Source organism: Papilio xuthus, unplaced genomic scaffold, assembly GCF_000836235.2.
Source record: "Papilio xuthus unplaced genomic scaffold, Pxut_1.1 DF824655.1, whole genome shotgun sequence".
NCBI classification, from domain to species: domain Eukaryota; kingdom Metazoa; phylum Arthropoda; class Insecta; order Lepidoptera; family Papilionidae; genus Papilio; species Papilio xuthus.
The window spans coordinates 1,265,720-1,280,926 of NW_013533994.1; the positions used below are offsets into that span (position 1 = coordinate 1,265,720).

The 15,207-nt window shown below is 33.8% G+C and overlaps 4 protein-coding genes across 4 annotated transcripts; 3 read left to right on the top strand and 1 right to left on the bottom strand.

Moving 5' to 3' along the window:
• The first annotated feature begins 79 nt into the window (after positions 1-79).
• Positions 80-1,337, top strand: LOC106127611 (uncharacterized). The gene is made up of 2 exons (XM_013325743.1): positions 80-546; positions 1,111-1,337. The coding sequence occupies exons 1-2, from the start codon at positions 295-297 to the stop codon at positions 1,312-1,314; spliced, it is 456 nt and encodes a 151-aa protein (XP_013181197.1). The 5' UTR covers positions 80-294; the 3' UTR covers positions 1,315-1,337.
• Positions 1,338-1,397: 60 nt separating this feature from the next.
• On the bottom strand, positions 1,398-6,361 carry Caper (RNA-binding protein 39-like protein Caper). The gene is made up of 8 exons (XM_013325740.1): positions 6,182-6,361; positions 5,867-5,921; positions 4,692-4,771; positions 3,599-4,145; positions 3,245-3,511; positions 2,880-3,095; positions 2,409-2,533; positions 1,398-1,770 (listed from the first exon to the last, which is right to left on the bottom strand). Exons 2-8 carry the CDS (start codon positions 5,918-5,920, stop codon positions 1,482-1,484), a joined length of 1,578 nt encoding a protein of 525 aa, XP_013181194.1. The 5' UTR covers position 5,921; positions 6,182-6,361; the 3' UTR covers positions 1,398-1,481.
• A 497-nt stretch (positions 6,362-6,858) lies between these two features.
• On the top strand, positions 6,859-8,151 carry c12.1 (spliceosome-associated protein CWC15). Its single transcript, NM_001312402.1, is given in 4 exon segments — positions 6,859-7,119; positions 7,233-7,512; positions 7,608-7,712; positions 7,905-8,151. Coding segments are annotated over 4 exon segments (654 nt in total). The 5' UTR covers positions 6,859-6,988; the 3' UTR covers positions 8,043-8,151.
• A 663-nt stretch (positions 8,152-8,814) lies between these two features.
• On the top strand, positions 8,815-14,850 carry gbb (glass bottom boat). The gene is made up of 7 exons (XM_013325976.1): positions 8,815-9,600; positions 12,169-12,358; positions 12,653-12,807; positions 13,246-13,446; positions 13,657-13,730; positions 13,940-14,074; positions 14,648-14,850. The coding sequence occupies exons 1-7, from the start codon at positions 9,228-9,230 to the stop codon at positions 14,771-14,773; spliced, it is 1,254 nt and encodes a 417-aa protein (XP_013181430.1). The 5' UTR covers positions 8,815-9,227; the 3' UTR covers positions 14,774-14,850.
• Positions 14,851-15,207: the final 357 nt, after the last annotated feature.

A 15,207-nucleotide genomic window follows, 5' to 3' on the forward strand; every position in this document is an offset into this window, starting at 1 on the left:
TGATTAAGCCTCTGAATGGAAATGGTTGGGATCATAGAACTAATGACATACATACCATATTTTACTTCTGTGGGTGTATACCACTTCAATAAAACTAGCGTATTTACACGCTTGTCGCCGATGAACCTGTACTCACTGAACATACCAATGGTTTCTAGTTTTGTATTGTTCATATAATTATTTACTTCTTGCAGTAACATTTCTTTACCTGAGGAACGCTATTTGTTCGACTTTACTAAAAATGATGATGTGGTAAATTGGCAAGAACAATCCGATACAGTTCGAAATGTGGGTATGTCGAAAGCTTTACTTGCTTTACATCAAAATACTCTGTACAGACGGGCAATATTTTTTGCTTTATTAAATCCACAATCAAACGGAGCTGGATTCGCGGGCATAAGAGCCATCAAAACATACAATCTTACTGGTTACACAAAACTACAGATCAAATGCAGAGGCCAAGGGCAATATAATGGATTTAAAGTTGTTTTGCGACACAAAGGACTAAATGATGAACCAAACTATTCATATGAACAATATTTTCAGGTATGTACGTAATTCTTTAAAAATAATTTGAATCGAAGCCTTATAGTACTAAAATTAAATATTAAATGCGTTTATTACTAAAATTTTGCTGTAATGTTAATATACTTATTGTGAGGAAACGTCGATACAAGGAAAATAGACTTGAAAAATCTTAATTATATAGGGATCTTAATCTTAGCTCCCAATAAAAAACTTTTTCAAAACAAAATGACATCGTCACTTTAATTGATAAGCTTCTGTTTGTGTAATTTTTAAATACTGGTTAAAAAGATAAGTATTATGAGGTCGTCACATGTCTAGAGGTGAACGAATTTAAATCTATATCAAACAATAATGGAACAGTTTTTTTATAACTTTCAGATTTTGTGCTCATTTTCATTCATTTTGACTTTCAATGTAATAGTTTTTCTACTGTTTACATTAATTTCATTGGTAGAAGAACTATTATCCTTACTAATATTATAAATGCGAAAGTAATTCTGTCCGTCTGTCGCGCTTTCACGATAAACTAGTACACAGCTAGCATCAAGCATCTTAATAATATTTTTTTTTACGTAATTCCAGGCTCCCAAAGATGAATTTGCAATAAGAACTTTACCTTTTTCTGAATTCAAAGCATACTACAGAGGCAAAAGGAACAACAATAGTGAACCTTTGGATATATCCCAAATAACCAGTATAGGTCTTCAGATGTATGGTGGAGTGTACCAGCCTATTAAACAAAAAGGACCAGCTACATTAGAAATCGATTGGATCCGAGCTGTATAAAACATAGAAAAACTACTTTTTTTAATGTGATACTTATTTTAGAGGAAAAATGAAATGGATTATGTATAAAAAGGCAGACAAAATAATATGTATATTTTATTACCTAGAATTATGAACACCACTAAATATATAGTTAGTACACGAGAAGCATACGTGTGTTTTCACTTTTACCGTTGCCGCGTGGGCAGAAGCAGTGTGAGAGCGGTCATTGCGTCAGGAAAGAGGGAATGGTAGTTGACGAGAGGCACGTAGGCCGCTGTGATGACGCGACCCGCAAACCAGCGGCCGTGCAACGAGTTGACGGATGCGACGGCCGTGGCTATCGTGGGGCACTTGCAGTACACGTTGCCTTGCGGCGACGCCTTATCTACGTACACGTGCAACACGCCGCCATGCTTATTGCACTCGCTGATCACGTCGTCACGGATCTCGATGTCCCAATGAGGATTTGTTTCTCTGTAAACAAATTACAAATTAAATATATTCCATGTGGGGAATTATCTTCATACTACTATTACTAAAGGAAAATAGGTCATTTTGTTTGGGACTTGTCCAGTGTGTATGATTTTGGAGAATGTTTCATTTAGAAGAGGCTTAGTTGAATAACTCAAAAATAAATGAATGGAAAACAGAACTTATAGTAACTTATATAATACATTTTAAAGTGCTATCTGAATTTTTAATTCTGTAGACAAAAAGAAAAACTTTGTTTGTTTGTTGTCTTGTTTCTGTCTAAGCAGAGATTGACTTAGCTGCCCATGACTAACCATGTGGTATGGAAACAATAAAATGAAAACCATCAATTAGGCACCAAAACTTTTAAAATGTGTTATTACTCTCTGACTATATCTAAAAGTTTGAAATATGTAGGGTGAATTAACAAATTTCAATATGAAATAGGTTTTTAATCCCCATGCTACAAAGGCCCCATATAACAAATATGTATAATGTATTTTTAAAGAGATATATAATGGTACCAATTTCAAAATGCTAAAGCTGATGATTAATAGTTAAATGTTTATTTCTTCTATTTAATTTGATATTTATCTTTAAATTTTCTTAGGTAAAATTTGTATTGATTTTTTTTAACTTACGTGGCAGGATCAAACATGTTGTTTAGCATAAAGCATTGTGTTGCTATTGGCGGTGCTACTTGTGGCTGCGGAGCAACTATATTAGATCCAGACCCCATTAAAACAGACGCGGCGGCAGGAGGAATCTAAAGTATAATAATAAAAAATAATACAACATGCTATAATTTTTTATCAGTACTATTTAAAAGAGTGACTTGAAAATGTTCTATATTATGAATACCAATAGTATTGTGACATAAAGGCTATCAGAATGTAATATTAAGATAAATGGTTTCTGATTGCCATATTGTGTTTTGGTTATTTAGGTAAAGTTATGTATGAAAATTGTCAATTTAATATATTCAAAGCAACATAAATGTATAAAGAATCTCAGTCCGGTCCCGTCAAGCACTTAACAACTTTGTCAATGATGATCTTGACAAAATGTTTTGCGGTAAACAAGTTTTTTTTGTAAAAATAAATTGTACATACTTGCAATCCAGTTCCCTCTGCAAGTTTGAACATTAACTGTAATCGGCCCGTTGCTCCAAGATCAACGCCTGCTCTGTCCAGTTCATCAGCATCAAAACGAGTACTGGAGCCACCATCTGTGCGTTCGGTAACATTTCCTACTTTCATTGGTCTTCCAGCTAATTCAAACCCATTCAATTGTTCCATTGCCTTTTTTGCATCTGTTGCATGATGGAACTAGAGGAAAAAATTATTTACATATAAATTCATTGAATTTTAATATGCACACTTTGGTTGACATTAATGTGTATCAACAGCACATATATTTGCATCATGGACCTGGATGTGTATGGATGAACTTTTTAGCACAGATATAATAAACTTACCGTTAAAAAACCATAACCTTTACTTTTCCCTGTTTCTGGGTCAGTCATTAGTTGGATGTGATCAATTTTCCCGAATGGCTCGAAAATTCCTCGCAACATATCCTCTGTAATATTAAAATGCAATGAGCCAACATACAGTCTAGTGGGACCATTACTTGTCTTTGGAGCTAAGTTAGGCAAAGTATTGCCTACTCTGTTTTTCTCTGCCTGTGTGTGTTGTACTATAATAGGGACACCAAGTAATTTTTGTCCGGTCAATCCCAAAGCCTGTAAAAAACCAAATGATTTATAACCCATATATCTTAAACAACAAATATATATATATATTAATCATTACACATTTCATTGACATACCAATGGTACAGACTCAGCATCCTTAAATTCTATGTATGCTATCCCCTTAAACCTCCTAGTTTTGTTACATGTTATAAGTCTAACATCTCTAACTTTCCCAACGGACGAGAAGAATTCTTCTAAATCTTTAGCTCTTATACGTTGAGATAACTGCATACAAAATACAGTTCTCAAATCTCTTTCCTCTGGGGGTAAATCCTCTAATTTTGGTTCAATTCCTCTTGACTTAGATCGATATTCGTTTTTGGGTTCGGCTTCCCGACTTTTTTCGCGTCTCGAGTGCCTGTCCTTACTACGCTCTCTCTCTTTACTGCGTTCCTTATCTCTGCTACGCCTCTTCTCCCTGTCTCTTTCACGTTCCCTTTCCTTATCCCTGTCGCGATCTTTATCTTTTATGTGCCTGTCATTGCGATCTTTGTCACGATCCTTACGATCTCTGTCTTTTTCCCTATCTCTATCTTTCTCCTTGTTCTTTCTTTCATCCCTGTCTCTTGAGCGTCTCGAATCCCTATCTCTCGATCTTCTTTTCTCTCTAGATCTGCTGCGTCTAAAATAAAATTACCTTGTGATTATTTATTACAATTCTCATTTTACAGTTTTTAGTATGTTCTACATTAAATGTTTTTTCTTTTAGACCAGTGACGCCTATATAGCCCTATATTTTTTTTAAGATTTTATTTTATTAGCAGTTGAAGGTTAACAAACACCAGTTTAAATTTCCTCTACTTATTTTAGGTTATACTTTTCCTCTTTGCATATTTATTCCATGACTACCTCACCATTTAATCTTTGCTTATGCTTGCTTTTAATCTTATTGTTAACAAAGCCATATTGTTAAACAAAAATTATTAAAGAAATAAAAAATTAAATTGATTATTAGGACACCAGTGATTTGTATGCTTAATGTTTGTTATAGAATATTACCTAGTTTACATTATTTCATTCAATTCAAGCAATGCATTCAAGTCTGTTTTTACATTTCCAGTTATAATCCAGCATTGCAACCCATCACTGCCTTGGAGTAATGTAAAATATTTAGGGCATTGCAACAAATGCTAGGTTTAACAAGTGTACATTTAAAATTTCGAATTACCTTCGACTGCCATCCTTTTCTCTATCTCTGTGCTTATCAGAATACTTGTCCGATCGATGTTTTGAAGAGGATGTGGTGTCCTGTCACACAAAGCACAAGGTAGAAGCAGCACCACAGCAACACGCCAATGAATAAATAAAAAATGTATTAGTAAATTTATATTGACAATACAAAAGCATCTGTGAATATTCCATCACTCACAAAGATCTTAGAATGTTAAAGAGATGAAACATCACAAATGTAATTATTACTTTGCCTAGACTTTGTTGAGACGGCTTTTTGGAAGTGGTTTGTCAAATTTGTGTTTGTTTTTCTCTATTCCCCGCTGACTTACCGTTTAATAAACCATTGACTAAGGGTGTAAACAGCTAACATCACAGACGGAAACTTCTGCAAAAGATTTATCACCCATAAGAGTGTGACTTTTCCACAATGATTTTAATACATTTCGTTTTAACTAGCAGATAAGTGATTGTTTTATTTATCAGAAAATAAAAATATTATATAGTATTGGATACCTCTTTTTGGTTCAGGTTGATGAAGTATGCTGGACAATAACCACAAAGTTCTATAAATATAAGAAACGATTCTCAGATGTAATTTTGTTTTACAGTTTTATACAGTTGAAAGATGTAAAAACTTAGATTTTATAAAAAAGCTATAAGAAATGAATCTGCTCTTTATGTTTACTGACAAAATCATCTTAGATTGTTTAACTTATACAAAAAAAATGTTATTATTTTTAGTGGCAAATACATTACTTTGAAGTTTTTGGCATTTGTAATGCACATGTCTTATGAGTATTCTATTAAAATAAATTAGATAAAACTTCTATAGTTCAAAATTACTATAAATTAACCAACTTTCTGTATTCATTTGTTGAAATGAAATTTTTTTGATCAAGATACAACAAACATTTTTATGGTTGTGAGAGGTAACAATAATATACAATGTATTTAACTTTAGTTAAACATGAAATGAATTCTACTTGTTTTACATAGGTATGTATGTCACTATAGTAGATATATAACAATTGTTACATCTTAAAATACTAACATAATATAACTTCTAATATACATGTACAGTCGCTATTTCAGTTGTCTTAGTTAAAACAAAATTGACCATAATGTAGTTGAAGTTCAAAGATGCATGTAAATTAATTTGAAAATACTCACCGATTTTATATATGGCGCTTCGAGCATTGCCTCTACATCAAAATCTTCGGCCATTCTGTGGATTAAAAATGCGATTGTTTCAATTGTTAGAATAAACAATACATATAAATTTACAATTTGAAAAGCATCAGGCTACAAATTTTCTACATGAGTGAATATCACAATATTTAAAATACTAAGAAATTTTGCGAGTCTGACGACTCTACAATACATAATTAGTAACAAAATGGCGCTCGGTTCACGTTTCCGTTTTATTACTATTTGACAAATACATAAAATTACCTTATAGTAATTGAAATAATACGTTGTACGTACCTAGTAATAACAAAATTTGTATTAAGCTTGAAGATTTCGTTCTTGTTGAACTAAATAGCGTCTTATATTTTACGTTCAGAGATATTGAATGACAAGAAATATGACCATATTTTTTTCTTTCCAGAAATAATTTTCAGACTTCTGGCACTGACCACAGAGCAGAGTAGCAAAGCACAGATTGGGGCATAAACTAGACGCATAAATAAAAATAGAAAAACGGACCATAGAGAAATTCGGAAAAATAACAATTTGGGTTGTAAAGTGATGGTCAGCTTCAACATTTGGGCCTATGATAAATACCTTTATTGCGCAATTAAATTATGGAAAATTGAAGTCAACTTTTAACTTCTGTTTAGGTATAAAGCGTTTCGGTTTTATACAAGATACGAAGTTTATATGTTTTAAATGTGGAAAACAAGAAAACCAATCAAAATCAAGTAATTTTTACGTTTTAATGAGTTAGGAGGAGTTGATAAACAGTTTACATTGTGTATCACAACTTATTACTTACTCTTCGGCTTTACGGCACAAGTATAGATTGTATATTGTCACCATTTTTATTTTATATACTCTTTGATTGTCACTGGTATTTTTTATATTGGCAAAAAATAGTAATCAGTCACTTGTCAAAAACAAAAATAGTGAAGCAGTTTATGTTGTTCTACTTTTGCTAAATAACCATATATTTTAACTAAAAAGTAACATTACTGATTCTAAGGAATCAGAAAATATTGTATTTACCAAGGAAACAGATTAATAAATCCCAGATTTTAGATTAGATTTATGTTGTAAAGTGGTGTCTCAAACATGACTACCGCGGCCAGACCAACGTTCGATCCAGCGAGAGGTGGACAAGGACGTGGAGAAAAGGATCTAAGTGCTATATCTCGTCAATACTCTAGTCGAGATCTTCCAGGGCATACTAAACTAAAATACAGGTACCTATGGCTTCAAGTTTTGTTAACATATATACAATCATATTTTTTTTTAGATTTAGCTAGATAATTTGCTGTACGTGAGAAAGTAAAAACTGAGTTTGTTTATTTTATAGGGAACAAGGTCAAGGGACTACAGAAGAGCTACGCTCAAGAGATTTCCGTAAAGAATTAGATGAGAGGGAAAAGGAAAGCAAAGGACCCTCAGCAAGGAGGCAAAATGAGCCACCTGCAAAGAGGTTGAAAATAGATCAAGTGCCTGCTGCTAGTTTAGATGCTGACGACCCATTAGAAGGAGATTCTACAGATTCTGATGATTCAGATGATGACACAGCAGCTTTGTTGGCAGAATTAAATAAAATTAAAAAGGAGAGAGCTATTGAACAGGCAAAAAAGGTTTGTGAACTCTCATAATAGAAATTCCATGTAACATAATTAAGTTCTAATCTGTATTACTAATTATCATTATTGATGTTTATGTTACTTTGCAGGATGCTGAGAAGAAGCAAGAGGAAGAAAGAATTCGTATGGAAAACATATTGTCAGGCAATCCATTACTTAATTATTCTGCAGCAGGTCAAAAAAATGATTTAAAGGTAATCTTATCAATAATCATAGGGGTAAACAATTTAATATGACATCAACTTTAGCATGATCAATATAATAGGTCACATATGACATTTGTTAATTTTAGCTTCATAGTGATGTGACATGCTTAAAACCATTATTTAAAGTGAATGATTATAATTCAGTTGTCATGAAATTACAATGAATTTTTGTTTATGCAGGTTAAAAGAAGATGGGATGATGATGTTGTGTTCAAAAATTGTGCCCGTTCAGAGCCGGAAAAGAAGCTAAACACATTTATAAATGACTCTTTGAGGTCCGAGTTCCATAAAAAGTTCATGGAAAAATATGTCAAATAGAAAATTACAAACATGTTTTTTCCACCTATTACATAGAACTCAAGTTATTTTGTATTATATTTACTTAATTAAGTGAGGTACAAGTGTAACATTTCATGAGAAATTAAATTCATAATAGCAAGTTCAAACAAATGTTTTTTGTTTTATTGTTAGGAAGAAAATCCAACACAGCGCCGGTGTACTGGCACAACACTAGCCTTAAAGCGAAAGCGCGCCAAAAGATTCTAACAAATAATGTCAAAAAGTATATAAATTTGATATAGAATATAATCCCGAATAAAAGGCGGAACTAGCAAAGTGTTTTGAACTGTCCAATGATATTTAGCTCTGCCTAATTCCATGATTCCTCTATTTCAAAGTACTACCTTCCATCCACTTTTGACACTATGCTAAGGGTTTTTATAACAATTTCGCAACATTTGTTATATTAAAACGTTTTTGTACGGAAAAATATAATAAAAAAATTATTACCGACATTTCTAAAAAAAATCCTACCCTTGTAGTTATGGGTGATTAACATTATTAATTCATGTTGTATAAAATGTTATATTTATTTAGCTGCAAAAAATTTGCTTCGCGAAATTTTGCTGCGAGGCAGCTAGTAAGTTATAAATAAGTTGGTCGATGTTTTAGTATAATTAAGGTAGTTGTATTTGATAGTTCCCCTCGCCCACGCATAATTCAATTAAAATGGTCAAGTTGTGACGCAGCATACGCGGCCAATGTATATTTAATAATAAGGAAATGGTTGTGTAAATTACTAGCGTATGCTATCGTATCGGGTCACTACAGTTTAAAACAACTATGTCATTACATTGTGCATATCACAAATGGAGCGTTATACCGTTTTTATGTATGCCGATTCTAGTGAATCTAATTTTATTCCTTTGTGTTCTCGGCATACGTGAGTGTTATAATCGGAGGCGAGTGCGCTTGGCGCATTGAGTGGCGTTACAATGTTTACATTATTGAGACGATGTGTGGCGAGTGGCGTTGGCTAGCGAGAGGGAGGGGAAGCTGCGAAGAGTGCGGTGCGACGGCCGCCGGCCCACCTTGAGTGGGCAGGTTCGGTGGCTGCATGGTCGTCCCGTGCGATTCCGCAGCCGTCACGACCGTAAACTTTTTATTCATTAGTGAGCCGACTGCTTCGAGAGCGTGCGTCGTTGTGTCAATCGGTCCATAAACATGTCTTATCCGAAGACGGCATGGCGGTGTGTTACTTTATTATTGTTTATAGTGACGTGTGAGGCGGTACTCTCTGGTTTGTACATTGATAATGGCGTGGATCAAACTGTTATTCATCATTCGATGACACGCCACGAAAGACTATTAGTTGAACATGAAATTCTGGATCTTTTGGGTTTAGGGGAGAGACCTCGACGCACTAGTGCGCCGCCTTTAGACCGGTCGGCTCCTAGTTTTCTGCTAGACGTGTACAAGCAACTAGCAGAAGAACATGAGCAAGCACGGCCGACGCGAAGCTCGGAAATGGCTTTGAGTGGTGAAGAACAGCAAGCTATTGATGAAAGTGATTTAATAATGACATTTCAAAGTAAAAGTAAGTATGTAAATTAAATATTATTGATATCTGTGTACTTGACTACAATAATAATCAGCGCTGAATGTGTGGATATTCTGTCGTGTTTATGTTAATGATAAATCTACAATACTGTGCCAATTCTTAAACGACTATTACTTAAAAATTAGAATAATACAAATAAAATTATTTATCCTGGCAGAAAGGATAGGTAGTTGATAAAAAAGTGACTATTTTCAATTGTCTGTGTAAAGTCCATACTGTCTACTCCAATGTTTTATACGCATTAAACTTGACATGACAGAAAACTTATTTTTTTAATGTCAAAACATAAGTAAAACATTCATCTGCAAGACATACCAAATAAAAATTGAAAATTTTACATCTGGCCACTAGAATATTTGTCTTCCTGTTAACATATTCCGGTATTTGCAGTGCAGTAAATTATGCGATTTGGTCAATAATAAATGATACTTTTATATTAGTGATACGCTGGTGCTGTATACGATCCTGAATAATACATGAACGCCTGGGGTTAGGGGGGCTTTCCTAAGGCCTAGGGATAGCTGTTGTAATGAACATTTTCACATTGGGACACTGCAATGTTTCTTTAACTTTATTTTGCCAGTAATGACATTTATTGACGTGTTAGATATCCAAATGGTGGATGTAGCCGCCGTAGGGTTCGTAATAAATGTGAATGCTTTTTACACCATGTATGCCGCAAATAGTTGTGCCATATAATTAGCATGAAATTTTAATTTGCGTTAATTACACTTTAGAATTTAGCAGAATAATTGGATACGATACTTAGAGCTTTGAAATTGTAAGGAAGATATATTTATTGTTTCTGTAAAATGTTGTATTCCGAGGAGGTGTGTAAAGAGAGCTCAAGACTCAGGTAGGTTGAGTCATTACGCGCTGTCTGCGGGCGACCGGGCCGCATACCAAGCGACGGATTGATGTCGACCGCCCGCATACTTATAGGAATAGGACAGGTAGACATGAATAATCCTCCAGTCAATAAATAATATAAAATTTTTGTCTGTGCTGTTCATCTTTTTCTGTGTTATTACAAAACTAAAATCTTATCACTATTGACAATCTCGGTCTGAAAAAGGGTCTGTACAATGTACCAGGAAATTGTGATTCGGCACACTGTTACGTTACAGACAATACAATACTATACTAGTAATGTTTACTTATAAATTATTACGTACGTCTCAAGTTTAATAGCAAATTATATTATTTTCATACGAAATTTGTCACATGCATTTGAAGTACGCATGATGTGTTGCTATCCAGCTTACTTTGAAATTATTTGCTCTCGTATGTGACAATAAAGGTCAACATCCGTACCGAAAGTCTGCTTATGCCTTTTAATATCGCATTTTGTTATACAGTCGGTTAAAATTGTCACGATAAGGTAACTGTTTATACATTCGCCTCGCTCCACACCTGGCGTGGCCACTCGACATCGAGGATGAGTTACTGCCATACACGCGTATATAACTTGTCTGAAGGAACATATTTAAGAAAAGTTTATTTCAGTATAATTTATAAAAAACTTTGTTAATAAAATTAAATCTTTAAAACTCGAAGTCAAAGTAAAAAGCATTAAGAAAAATGCAGTGTTTCATGAGATTGTATACATATATACATATGTATTTGCTAATTTTAGCAACCGTGTCAAAACCCGGTGAATATTAGCTCTCAACATCAAAGGAACCAAAGCGAAGTTAAAACTTCAGCAATTTATATAATGTAGGGATACTTGGTGTTATCATTCGCAGAACTATAATGAGGTGGCTTTATTAATAATAAATAAAACGGCTTACTACAATTTCTATTGCAGTGTGCACAATACGACGTTGTAATTGTTATGGAAAAATACACCATCGTATAGTTTTTAAGTTGTAATTATATGTAGCAAATCAATGATTCTTAAAGAATCTAAATTTGGCACAATCAGTTATAATGATAAATATAATAAAATATATCATATATGTATGTAATTTAAATAATATTGCGATGAAATCTATATGATTTGTATAAAATTCAATGTCACATACGAGAAACATGTTTATTAAACACGTGCAATATGATATCAAGTTACAACGCTGCTTAATGGGACACCTGTTATAATTTATTAATAGTCCATATTTATAAAACATTTGATAATTAGGTTTAATATGATAAATTCAATAACATACGGCAATTCACAACGTCCTAGAATTCAATTTAATTTCGATTAAACTGTTGTTCAGTTTATATGTTGAAGTATAAAATGTTGAAAATTAACGTAGGTATGACAATTATTAAAATAGATGTTTCGAACATGTGGCTAGAATCTAGGAAGATCGTAGCTTATGATCGTTGATTGCAAGACCGTCCTATGGGCGGAGTGAAGTTTCAAGAGAAATTGTTTTTTCATTTTCCAATTTTTTGATGACAATATTCATCGTCCTAACATTCATTTATGCTATAATAGAATTTCCGGCAGTATACAGTATTAAACAGTCAAACATTTATGGATTCAAGATAGTTAGCAAACATTTAATTACTTTTAATGTATCACTTTGCTTATAGAGCATCACCTGGGAGCTCTCCGTCACGGTCACGGACGGCACGTGTGGTTCGAGGTGTCTGCTGCGCCGAGCGACGCGTCCTCCCTGCTGACGGCGGAGCTACGCGTGCACCAGGCCCCCAAGCATACCGACGAACCCACCAGTCTCTACACTGTCGTCGCGCACAGAGTCCTCAGCGTCGATAATGTCGGGTCAGTAATTTCAAGATTTATTTTGCGTCGGATATTTATTAATAGGAGCTCTAATTGGCTGAAGAGATATAAATGCGTCCCCAACATATGACTGTTCCACGTCTCTTTTAAATAGATTTTTTAATGCAAAGAGTATAAAATTCGTATCATGAATATGTCGGTTCGAATAAAAGACGTTAGTGGGCGTTAACGTAATAACCGAACTTTTGCTACGACTAACTCATTCTGTATGAGTTTGGAGTGTTTTTGTGTGATACAAGTATACATTACTAGCGTAATGGTAACACTTTACAGAGGGCTACAAATGGAGAGTGTGGCGGCGGTGAATACGAGCGCGGGGGCGGAGGGCTGGCTGGAATTGAACGTCACCAAGGCGCTGCGGGCCTGGCTCACCGAGCCCACAGAGAACCGAGGCTTCTTTATCACCATCCACCCACATTCGCAACCAGGTGATCGATGAGAAGAGATACATTCTTTACATTTAAAATCTTGCATTTTAGATATGCAAGTTTGTATTCATTTGGTATAAAAAAAGTAGACAATTATTTCTCTCTCTCTCTCTTTTTTTTGAGGATAATTGCTATACTCTATAGAAAGACTCATTTAGAATAGATATATACAATAGATTCATTATTTTGTATATATATTATACTTCATGACATTATTGTGGAATATATTAATAAAAGATGTAAGCGTATTGTCTAAAATAAAATCAAATGGAAATTTTCATCTTGACTTGACTGATTTTTCTTTGTATAGGGACTAAATGAAACTTGATAAGGCAGTGGGCGTCCATTATATACAGTGCGGCGTATCATCTCTATCATCATCTACCTTGAGTTCTTTTACTCTACCTTTGTTTGTTTACTCAAAATGTATCTATACAGAACGTCACGTGAAGCCAGAAGAAATAGGTTTAGAGGAAGCTCGTGGGTCCGGCGCCGATGGCAAACAGCCTTTCCTGGTGGCGTTCTTCAAGAACGGGCCCAAGCTGGGCGGGTGGGACGCCGGGGCGCGGCGCAAACGTGAAGCAAGGCGGTGGAGGACTCACGGCTATACTGACAATTACCTAAGAAATCCCTTGACCGGTAAGTCATATTGTGTCATAATCTTACTTTGCTGAACTGATTTTTATTCGCTTACAAAATAAAGTCATATTTAATACATATGGCAATATATTAAATGTAAATAAAAAAAATAAACAATACAACTGTTTTCCAACAGAACAAATTCCACGCTTCGAACATAATATACCTCGAATATAAACAATGTTTTTATAAAATGCTAATATATTCCAGACACGTCGCATTGGACAACCAGAAGCTGCGAAATCCAAACATTGTACGTGAGTTTTAAGGATTTGGAATGGCAAGTAAGTGTTTCGCCCTAAGTATTATTTATTCAGTATTCGATACGTAAAATTAAAAAATGAATCACTATATTAATACAAATAAATATTAAAGTGTAAATTTAACTATAGTATGAATTTAGCAATAGTATGAATAAAGTAATAAAATTAAAAAACGAATTAGTGTTCATAATGTTCAATTGAATTGTAAGCATTAATTTTGTATTTTCCAGGACTGGATAATAGCTCCTGACGGCTACAGCGCATACTACTGCAGCGGAGAGTGCAACTTTCCACTGAACGCGCACAAAAATGCTACAAATCACGCCATCGTTCAAACATTGGTGCATTTACTAAACCCTACACAGGTAAAAAAATATTTTCATAATTAGCTCACTTCAATAAATAAATCTATACGTCTAATGTGGTCTATTTCAACGTCATTGTTAATATTCGGCCTAAGAAGAGATTGATGAATTGCTCGGTAGATGATATAATAAGAAGGGGTGAAAGCTATCAAGACTAAAGTAAATAATGGTAGACTGATTTATCATGGGTTTCTAAGAACAAAATCTCCGCTTAAAATATGTTGTTATCTCCGTTTTATCAAAGATAATGACAGGGATGACAATATGTTTTAAACAGAGATTTTGGTCTCAGACAACCACGGTTAGAGAAAAGCTTTTGTTTCGATCCCATATGAAATATAACTTGCGTGAGATAATTTGGAAGTAAGGCCTTTCTATTTCGTCTTCAGATTACATAAAATTAAGTTCTTTCGATTGGAGTTATCTACATCCTGTGGTTATAAAAATACATGCCTTAAATCACATTCAATTCAGAAAGTTTTAATTAATGTCATCTTTTTCTGTATTTGTTGGAATAAAAATGTAATCATTAGCGTAAACTTGTGACATTTATATCGTGTTTATTCGCTGTAGGTACCAAAACCGTCGTGTGCGCCGATCAAGTTGGCGACAATATCTGTACTATATTACACTGACGACTCCAATGTAATTCTGCGCAAATACAAGAACATGGTTGTTAAGACTTGCGGATGCCATTAGGAAAAATGTTATAATATGCCGTTTGAACAAAGAAATGTACAATTTTAAATGTAACATATTTAATTCTTACACTTATAATTGATCCTAATCAAATTAAAACTTCTACGTCTTAGTTTATTTTGTATGCGACTCCATATAATTTATTTAAGGTTTAGATGCATATTATAACAATATCAATTCTTATTATAAGTCATTTATGTTAAGAAATCTATGTGCCAATTTGAATATGAAGTCAGTAAAATTATTTTATTAATATTGTAGTCATAACTAATTTGGATTTTAATGTGTACAATTTTATCGATTACAAATTTATTTTTAATAACTAGTTGTTTTATTTTGTAACATGATTTATGTTTTATCCAGAAAGAACACAACAACTGCAACGCAGTCCGATTTTATTACATTTAATAGGCAAAACTTCTGTGGTTAATTGT

What these genes read in the sequence shown, in the direction of transcription:
- Caper (XM_013325740.1), bottom strand. Translation starts at nt 5,920, where the DNA reads ATGGCCGAAGATTTTGATGTAGAGGCAATGCTCGAAGCGCCATATATA. An exon ending in AAGCGCCATATATAAAATCG is followed by an intron (nt 4,772 to 5,866) that starts GTGAGTATTTTC and finishes TTTGTGTGACAG; the next exon opens with GACACCACATCCTCTTCAAA. An exon ending in CAGAGGGAACTGGATTGCAA is followed by an intron (nt 2,534 to 2,879) that starts GTATGTACAATT and finishes ATTATACTTTAG; the next exon opens with ATTCCTCCTGCCGCCGCGTC.
- gbb (XM_013325976.1), top strand. Translation starts at nt 9,228, where the DNA reads ATGTCTTATCCGAAGACGGCATGGCGGTGTGTTACTTTATTATTGTTT. An exon ending in CCACCCACATTCGCAACCAG is followed by an intron (nt 12,808 to 13,245) that starts GTGATCGATGAG and finishes GTATCTATACAG; the next exon opens with AACGTCACGTGAAGCCAGAA. An exon ending in CCTAAGAAATCCCTTGACCG is followed by an intron (nt 13,447 to 13,656) that starts GTAAGTCATATT and finishes AATATATTCCAG; the next exon opens with ACACGTCGCATTGGACAACC.
- LOC106127611 (XM_013325743.1), top strand. Translation starts at nt 295, where the DNA reads ATGTCGAAAGCTTTACTTGCTTTACATCAAAATACTCTGTACAGACGG. An exon ending in CATATGAACAATATTTTCAG is followed by an intron (nt 547 to 1,110) that starts GTATGTACGTAA and finishes ACGTAATTCCAG; the next exon opens with GCTCCCAAAGATGAATTTGC.